Here is a 9,599-nt window from a genome sequence, read left to right as displayed (position 1 = left end):
AGGTTTTTGAACGGTTGATTTATCCCTTATTTAGAAATATTTAGCCCAGAGTACTGAGTTTCTTTACACCTCATCATGTCCATAAGGTGTAGATTTTCCACATTCAGCAACCTTAAGTTGATTGTGGGCACTAGTATACAGTCAAGATCATGCCTACCCTAAAGCATGTTATAATTCAACAAAAATAAAGTAGCATGAAAGTAAGTTAAATGGAAAAACAAGTCATTTGTTTTGGGAACACAGGAATAGTTAGGACTTTGGGGGGGGATCTAAGAAGGCTTTGAGGCAATTACATTTATTTATTCATTTATTTACTTATTTATATTTTTAGGAGGTACCAGGGATTGAACTCAGGACCACGTACATACAAAGCAGGCACTCAATCACTGAACTACATCCACTCCCCAATCAGAGTTGTGTTTTTCATTTGTTTGTTTTTTTAGGAGGTACCAGGGTTTGAACCCAGGTCCTCATACATGGGAAGCAGGTGTTCAACCACTTGAACTTCATCTACTCCCCTGATTAATTACTTTCAATCTTGAGTTTTTTTAATTAAGTATTTTTCCGTAAGTTTATTCTGCCTTTCTTGAAGCTTTGACCAAATGTTATGTTAGGCCTCCAAAGTAATGTTTTAGCTTCTATTGTGAACTTCTCTGAAGTAGCTCAACATTTCTTAAAGCAAGGTATTTTGAGCGACATGACTGGAGATGTTTTATCTCTTAAGACTAAGACTAGGGTAACCAACTTGGTTGTCTGGTTATCTCAGGATAATTATTAATAGCACCTCCTTTCATGCTTGAAAAGTATTCTGGGGAAGCGGAGTTGGCCCAACGGATAGGTCATCTGCCTACCACATGGAGGTCCAAGATTCAAACCCAAGGCCTCCTGACCTGTGTAATAAGCTGGTCCACATGCAGTGCTGATGCACACGAGGAGTGCCATGCCATGCAGGGGTGTCCCCCGCGTAGGGGAGCCCCACGCGCAAGGAGTGCATCTGGTAAGGAGAGCCACCCAGTGCGAGAAAAGTGAAGCCTGCCCAGGAATGGTGCTGCACACATGGAGAGCTGACGCAGCAAGATGATGCAACAAAATGCGACACAGATTCCAGGCGCCGCTGACAAGAATACAAGTGAACACAGACTTGGCCCAGTGGTTAGGGCATTCGTCTACCACATGGGAGGTCCGCGATTCAAACCCCGGGCCTCCTTGACCCGTGTGGGGCTGGCCTGTGTGCAGTGCTGATGCGCGCAAGGAGTGCCCTGCCATGCAGGGGTGTCCCCCGCGTAGGGGAGCCCCACGCGCAAGGAGTGCGCCCCGTAAGGAGAGCCGCCCAGTGCAAAAGAAAGTGCAGCCTGCCCAGGAATGGCGCCGCCCACACTTCCCGGGCCGCTGACGACAACAGAAGCGGACAAAGAAACAAGACGCAGCAAACAGACACTGAGAACAGACAACCAGGGAAGGGGGGGAATTAAATAAATAAATAAATGTTTAAAAAAAAACAAAAAAAACCCAAGTGAACACAGAAGAGTACACAGCTAATGGACACAGAGAGCAGACAACTGGGGTGGGGAGAGAGGGGAAGGGGAGAGAAATGAATAAAAAATAAATCTTAAAAAAAAAATTCTGGTTTGGAGCATAAAATATGGTCACTCCAATTAAAACTGCATGGCTTGCCTGTTAGGGGAAGATTCTGTATATCTAAAATATGATAAAAACATCTAATGATGTTGGGCCATTCTTTTGTTTTTATAGCCTGGTCTTAATATAACAAAGTGTAATTTAAAAAAATTGAAAATATGTAAAAGACTTTAGTCAAGAGGTAAAAGTAAATCTTGTTTATATTATGTATATTTCAGAGAGGAAATCAGTAGCTCTGTTTTATACAAAGTATGCTAGAATGTACTAGATACTAAAAGTACCTAGTTTCCCCCTCTTCCATTTTCTACTTTAACTGAAGAAGAAAAAAAGGGAAAAAATTTGAAATGAATCTAGAGAATACTTAGGTGGGAATGAGCCTCATAATGGCACAAAATACTCATTTGACATATAACTTCTACTTTTAATTAAAAGTCTATATATACTTGAACTAATCAGTAAACTATCTAAAAACCAAAGTCTATATTTTAATATGATTAGCTAGTTGCAATAGAAGAAAAAAATCATAGCTTAAGAGGAACTGCTTTGGGACCAACACTTCTGCCTGTGTTAGTTCAGTTAAGTACCACCAGGCTGGTTGTTTAACAACTACAAAGCAGCACTTGATTCTGGCTTCCCTCATGGAGGTTTGTGGTATAGGTCTGGTTGGAGAAAAAATGTCTGTAATTAACTGCCACAGTAGAAACCAATAAAGAAGACAGGGAAGGTTTAAATAATGCGAGGACAGAGAAAAGGTGGCATTGGAATGGGAAAAGTGGACATGGTGGCTGATGGATATGGGGAATGGCAGGAAGAAATGAGATGTGGAGGCACCTTTGGGACTTGGAGTTGCCCTAGATGGTGCTTCAGGGGCAATCACCGGACATTGTAAATCCTCCCAGGGACCACTGGATGGAATGGGGGAGAGTATGGGCCATGATGTGGACCATTGACCATGAGGTGCAGAGATGCCCAGAGATGTACTTACCAAATGCAATGGATGTGTCATGATGAAGGGACTGAGTGTTGCTGGGGGGGAGGGGGGGAGTGGTGGGGTGGGGGTGGTGGGGTTGAATGGGACCTCATATAATTTTTTTTTAATGTAATATTTTTACAAAATCAATAAAAAATTAAAAAAAAATAATGTGAGGATTAAGAGTTGGACTAGAACTGGTATTCCAATAGTTGAAGGGCAAATAGTGACATTAAAGAATGAACAGAGTGAAAAATAGTAAGGCATATTTAAGAAGACAGTAAACTGACTTTTACAGGGTTAGGAGCCAAACCCAACTTGTCATAAGAATGGCATCATTTAGGTGTGAAAGAGTTGAAAAGTGATTGAAGAAGGTTGATCTGATGGTCATATAGTGTATGACTTGGAGGTAGGAGAGAAAAACTGGAGGATGAAGAAACTTGGGAAGGAATAGCATTATAATTCACATGCTAAGTGTATTTCCCCTAATAATAGGCAAATCTTCAAACCTTTTGGTTGACAAATGAGCACATGAAAACAGGGAAGAATAAAAACAAAAACAAAAACCCTATAACTAAAGCTTGTCATAGGAAAAATATTCTTTATTTAAATAAATAAGAACATGTTAAGATGCCAACAGTGACAAGATTTGTTACCTAAAACTTGACAGTTAAGATTTCCAAGATTTTAAAATACTTAAAAATAAATCTTCTGTCTGCTGCTTCTTTAATCCACAGTTTATCAATCATTTTTTCTGATCTATGGATAGAAAGAGAATATTGAGGTAGTGACGTTTTGATAGCAACTCTTTTTATTGACGACCTTAATAAAAGGTGTCTTTGAAGCATTTTAAATAGAGCCCTCAACAACCCTTCCTTCAAAGTCGAGTTTAAAGCCATCAGGACATTCCCCGCATTTTGTTGGGAAGAGAATTTAGATTAGATAAAAATTTTTTTTTTAAAGAAGAAGATAGTTTAAGAATCTCTGGAGGTTTAGAATATGACATTAGTGATATTAGTTAAAACTGTAGGAATATAATATTAGTTAAGGTACTATTCTACCTTTTCTCCAGGACTTTAAGTTGTTAAGATGTTTATCATCTGTAACCTCTTTCTTTAGGTCTCTTGAGTCACTGCAGGGGATGATTATAAAAAGGTATGTTAGTTGGAAACCAGGACTAGAAAATTAGTCTAGATAACCAATTCTAGGAGATTAAACTTACTTTATAAAAATAGTTGATATTACTAAATATCAGAATAGAAGTCAGTGATTTTTCTTGCCAGCTTCTGTTTTGCATAGTTTCTTTATAACTTCCCTTTCCCCTGTGTACATGGTGCATGACTAAATTAATGGTTTCTTTCACTCTTGAGATGCTGCATAGTCCTTTGAAGCTCTGCTATAGTTGGGAGATTTAGACGTGTGCCTAGACGTTTGTTTGTTTGGGGATCCTGAGCTAGTTCAGTATATTTGTTCTTTCCCTTTCACAGTTTTAGGAATTGGTTTTTTTATTCTTTGTAAAACTTTTACAGAATTGGGAACATTGTGTTACTCAAGTTCTTGATGGATAATAGCCCCAAGTGGAGTCATTGAGAAGGAATGGAAGTACTGATAGCCCATGACCACAGCTCTTTTAAGTTCCTAATTGAAGCTTAGGCTTCTGACATGGCTATGACATGTGGCCATCTCACTTTAAGAGTCCAACATTAAGGTAAGCTGATTTTAGTATTTACTCTATTCTGATAACTGTTACAAGATGGTTTATCTTACCTTTCACAGATCAGCATTTTTGGAGCAAAAGTCTTGAGAACAAATGAAGGAGAATGATGTGTATTATCTAGAAAGAAAAGGAGGGACAAGTAACACAAGTACTAGCATTTTTATGTTGTTGCAGAGAAGTCAAGCTAGCAGCAGAGATTTGAGTCCCTTTTCCATAGTTGTTGCTGGGAAGTGGAGGCTCCCTTACATTTAGGTATGGTCACATGACTAGTTCTTGCCAATGGAATGTGAGAGGATGTATTGCCTTCCAGACTGAGGTGGTTAAGAGACAGTTGTGCTTTCTCCACTCTCTGTGGCAGCTTTGGAAGCCAAGTGTGAAAGGGGACAGAGCCACAAGATGAGACGAGTCTATGTCCTTGAATTATTACCTCCCACTGAATGTTTGCACTGGAATTGTGAGCTTGGAAAGTTATGTTGTGTTAAGCTACTGAAAATTTGGAGTTTATCTGTTATAGGAGCTAGCATTGCCCTAACACACACACATACTTTTATTTAATATTAAACAACCTTATTTTTTAAATAAGGAAGATGTGTTTGAGAAGTAACTTTCCTTAAGGTCAGAGCAGATAGTTGAACCTAGGTCTGATGGAAAGCTAGTGAGGCATCCATCATAACATGCTGCATCTTAGAAGACAGGATATCACTTTTGAGAAAAGATAAATCCCAGCTTTTCAGCTTCCAAGGTTCAGTTTATACCAGTAATATTTTCTATGAATAGGAAAGCAAGCAGTTACTGGTAAGATGAGAAGAATCTTTTACCTGTTATAACTAAATTTAGATTTGTTAGACTCCTTTTTATTGGACTTCCTGTCCAAAGACAGGTGAAATTCTCAGATTTTCTATTTTAATTGTTCTGGGGAAGGATTCTGTGGGACAAGTATTAAGACTTAATTTAAATTCAGGGCTGTAGTATTTATTATTAATAGATATGAAAGACTTAGGTTCCAGACCTTCATTTATGATTGTTCACTATTCCATCCTTGCTCACCTATGTTCCAGACATCAGGGTCAGGAATTTGATTGACAGTATTAGAAAGTTTTTCATTTGGTTCCAAACTTGGAGAAATAACCTTTGGAAGATTAAATGGCTCTGAAATAAAGCAGACCAGAGTTATAGAAGCATATTAGCAACTTTCCTTTGTTCTTTAACCCTTTCATTTGGCTAAGATTTCCATAGCTATGAAATATAGGGGGTGGGAGGCAGAATTTGACTCAATTTGTCTGCGAAAATAAAAAACTTACCATCGTCGGTAGCAGTTCTATTGACACAAGTAGCCTCATGCTCCTTGAGCCTTTTAATTGGGACAACATGACAAGCGTTATATTTGCAGTTAGCCATCTTTTTAGCTATCTTTGGATTTTTCTAAAAGGAAGAAGAACTTGTTAAATGGCTATTATTTCCTATAAGCCACCCCTTTCTGGAAATGCTGAAGAGATACCATGTTTCAACATTAAGAATTGCTAGGTTCTATATATGGGCAGAAGCTTGTTCTTTTTCAAAAAAATCTTTAACTTTTCACAGTCTGAGCTTATTTTCTTCCTCCAATGAGTTACAATTCTTATTAGGAAAACTTACCTTTCTGCATGATGCTAGGTGGTACTGTAACCTGCTGGCTGGCATCCTGTGATTTGGATCATAAGGACATATTTCTAAGGCTTCTGACTCCATGAGCCCTAAACCCTGTGAACCACAGGTTGGTAAAGAAAATATTGACATTTAAGATTAAGTAATCCTGATAAAGGCCTATTTTCTATTCTCAAAAGAAAAGTGGTATGAAAGATACAGGTATCTTGGGAAACGGACTTGGCCCAGTGGTTAGGGTGTCCGTCTACCACATGGGAGGTCCCCGATTCAAACCCCGGGCCTCCTTGACCCGTGTGGAGCTGGCCCATGCGCAGTGCTGATGTGCGCAAGGAGTGCTGCGCCACGCAGGGGTGTCCCCCACGTAGGGGAGCCCCACGCGCAAGGAGTGTGCCCCGTAAGGAGAGCCGCTCAGCGTGAAAGAAAAGTGCAGCCTGCCCGGGAATGGCGCCGCCCACACTTCCTGTGCCGCTGACGACAACAGAAGCGGACAAAAGAAACAAGACGCAGCAAAAAGACACCGAGAACAGACAACCGGGGGGGGGGGGGGATTAAATAAATAAATCTTAAAAAAAAAAAAAAAGAAAGATACAGGTATCTTGAATCTTACCTATGCAAGTTTCAGATACCTAAAGCAATAGCCAGTACAGTGAGAGTAATTTACTGCTTCTGTGCAGCAGAAGACCAAAAATTAACATTTATACATATTTTCAGTTAAAAAAATTTTTTAAAGGAGGTACTAGAGATTGAACTCATGACCTTGTACATGAGAAGCAGGTGCTCAACCACTGAGCTACACCTGCCCTCCATATTTTTAGTTTTATTTATTTATTTATTTATTTATTTATTTATTTATTTATTTAATTCCCCCCCCTCCCCTGGTTGTCTGTTCTTGGTGTCTATTTGCTGCGTCTTGTTTCTTTGTCCGCTTCTGTTGTCGTCAGCGGCCCGGGAAGTGTGGGCGGCGCCATTCCTGGGCAGGCTGCACTTTCTTTTCACGCTGGGCGGCTTTCCTCACGGGCGCACTCCTTGCGCATGGGGCTCCCCCACGCGGGGGACACCCTTGTGTGGCACGGCACTCCTTGTGTGCATCAGCACTGCGCATGGCCAGCTCCACACGGGTCAAGGAGGCCCGGGGTTTGACCCGTGGACCTCCCCTGTGGTAGACGGACGCCCTAACCACTGGGCCAAAATCTGTTTCCCATATTTTTAGTTTTATAAGTAGTTTTAAGTAGAGTCTTTGGGTGGCGGACTTGGCCCAGTGGTTAGGGCGCCCGTCTACCACATGGGAGGTCGGTGGTTCAAGCCCCGGGCCTCCTTGACCTGTGTGGAGCTGGCCCATGTGCAGTACTGAGGCGCAAGGAGTGCCCTGCCACGCAGGGGTGTCCCCTGCATAGGGGAGCCCCATGCGCAAGGGGTGCGCCCCATAAGGAGAGCCGCCCAGTGTGAAAGAGAGTGCAGCCTGCCCAGGAATGGTGCCACACACACGGAGAGCTGACACAACTAGATGACGCAACGAAAAGAAACACAGATTCCTGTGCCACTGCCAACAACAGAAGTGGACAAAGAAGATGCAGCAAATAGACACAGAGAACAGATAACTGGGGTGGGGGGGAAGAGGAGAGAAATAAATAAATAAATCTTAAAAAAAAAAAAAGTAGAGTCTGTGGACCACCAAAAAGAGTTTTAAACAGGCAGGGATTCTTGGGGTGATGATAGAAAGCTCGGTACTAGGATAAGATGAATTTTAACACTGTAAGCTTGAGAGCTGGAGAAAGCAAAGCTAGGGGCAGCTGGTTCCTTTACTGTTCACCATTGCTTCCTTCTGTCTCTTCTCCAAACCTACCCTAAATTAAGCTTTGTCAGAGAAGGATGCTAATTGCTAGATAAGGTCAGCCACTTTTGGGAGAGGGGATCATTAAAAGAACGAACAGTTCAATGTTCAAGTCACTATACGTTATAATTACCTGAAAATGCCAGTCTGAAATCTCTAAAGTTGTAGGTATTAACATACGAAAACTCCTAGAAGTGAACTAAATATAGAGTATCTCAAACTTTGAGGTCAACTGCTGCATTTACTGCCAATAGGAAGCTTACTTTCCCCAATGGCTAGCTGTGTTTAGCTTTGCTAACAGACACTCACTTCAAGGACTCTCAAGTTTCCAGGCAACAGCCACAGGCGAGATTTCTGCAAAGTAGGGACAGTGTAGTCTGATGGGGAAAAAAATCAAGGCAGACTAGCATAAACAGTAGGAAAAGTGCCTAGAATAGCCCATTCTAATGCTGCTTTGTATCATGTCTAGGACAGACGAAGGACACATAGCTGCCTCTTATATCTCAGATTTTCCGGAAGGCATTTAGGTAATTAAGTCCAGGGATTTAGGTACCTTCTAAGAATACCAGCCAGGGCTGCTCTTTAAAGTTTTCACTGCATGTTAATGATTATATTGGAGTCATGGACACTTATTGTGAAGTAAATTGGGTCTCTGGAAAATAAAGGCTGTAGTATAATGTAATAGTGCATACAGACATCTTTAATTCTTAAAGATAGTGGAAAAAGAGCTTTAATATCTAAATGCAGTCTTCAGATAACCCCAAACTCTTATTTTAGTCTGCAGATTAGAAAAGTTTGAAGTTCGACTACACTGATAAAGCTGGTGATAATAAATGAAAAGAGGTTCAGAATAGGCAGTGAGAATTGGCAATCTTGGACCATTCATCTAATTCTTTTTCAAAAAAAAGATTTATTTATTTATTTATTTCTCCCCCTCCCTCTATTGTCTGTTCTCTGTGTCCATTTGCTGTGTGTTCTTCTGCATCTGCTTGTATTCTCATGTGGCGGCTCTGGGAACTGATCCTGGGACCTTCCAGAGTGGGAGAGAGGCGATCATTCTCTTTCACCACCTCAGCTCCCTAGTCTGTTGCGTCTCTTATTGTCTCTTCTCTGTGTCTCTTTTTGTTGCATCATCTTGCTGTGTCAGCTTACTGCGTGGCTGGCACTTGTTGCTCAGGGTGGCACTCCTGTGCAGGGCAGCACTCCTGTGTGGGGCAGCACTCCTAGTGCAGGGCAGTGCTCTGCGTGGGCCAGCTCGCCGCGCAGGCCAGCTTGCCTTCACGAGGAGGCCCTGGGTATTGAACCCTGGACTTCCTATATGGTTGATGGGAGCCCAATTGCTTGAGCCACATACATTTCCCAAATTCTTGATACCTGAATACTTTGTTTAGGGTGACTGAGTTGATAATTGAAGTTATTTGGTTTAGTACATGTTAGACTCGACAGGACTATTCCAACCTTCGTGATACCTTGCCATTTAACTCTAGTTTAAAGGATCTTGAGATCTATCTTATTCTTGCAGAGTATCTGTTAAGAATCCAAATGGAAGTGCCACTTGAAGAGAGAAAAAAAATCCTTCTGTAAGAGAAAACAAAGCAAATAGCTGAAGTTTGAGGAGAGGGAAAGCACAATACCTTTCAGCCAAGAAATATGAATCACTGTTCTGTTCAAGCTACTCAGTTGCTCTTCTCCCACTGTCTGTTCTGTGGTCTCTCAGAGGTTTGGAAGTTGTTGATGTCATAGTTAAGTCTTGGGGAAGTGATTCTAAATCCTAGTTTTGCATGAGAATCACTGAGTAG

At 41.2% G+C, this 9,599-nt stretch overlaps 1 protein-coding gene across 1 annotated transcript; it reads right to left on the bottom strand.

The window, feature by feature from the left end:
• Nucleotides 1–3,189: 3,189 nt before the first annotated feature.
• Nucleotides 3,190–9,599, bottom strand: LOC101422589 (gametocyte-specific factor 1-like). The gene is made up of 7 exons (XM_058308069.2): nt 9,435–9,599; nt 5,961–6,065; nt 5,627–5,747; nt 5,373–5,474; nt 4,376–4,442; nt 3,670–3,740; nt 3,190–3,367 (listed from the first exon to the last, which is right to left on the bottom strand). Exons 2-7 carry the CDS (start codon nt 6,051–6,053, stop codon nt 3,354–3,356), a joined length of 468 nt encoding a protein of 155 aa, XP_058164052.1. The 5' UTR covers nt 6,054–6,065; nt 9,435–9,599; the 3' UTR covers nt 3,190–3,353.

The sequence above is a fragment of the Dasypus novemcinctus genome, chromosome 12 (assembly GCF_030445035.2).
Source record: "Dasypus novemcinctus isolate mDasNov1 chromosome 12, mDasNov1.1.hap2, whole genome shotgun sequence".
In the NCBI taxonomy this organism is placed as follows: domain Eukaryota; kingdom Metazoa; phylum Chordata; class Mammalia; order Cingulata; family Dasypodidae; genus Dasypus; species Dasypus novemcinctus.
The sequence above is the reverse complement of the archived record's forward strand: the minus strand, read 5'-3'. Positions and strand labels throughout refer to the sequence as shown.

Coding starts and splice junctions, on each gene's coding strand:
- LOC101422589 (XM_058308069.2), bottom strand. CDS start 6,053: ATGGAGTCAGAAGCCTTAGAAATATGTCCTTATGATCCAAATCACAGG. Junction 5,748..5,960: donor ACCTAGCATCATGCAGAAAG/GTAAGTTTTCCT, acceptor TCTTCCTTTTAG/AAAAATCCAAAGATAGCTAA. Junction 4,443..5,372: donor CCCTGATGTCTGGAACATAG/GTGAGCAAGGAT, acceptor TTTTCTTTCTAG/ATAATACACATCATTCTCCT.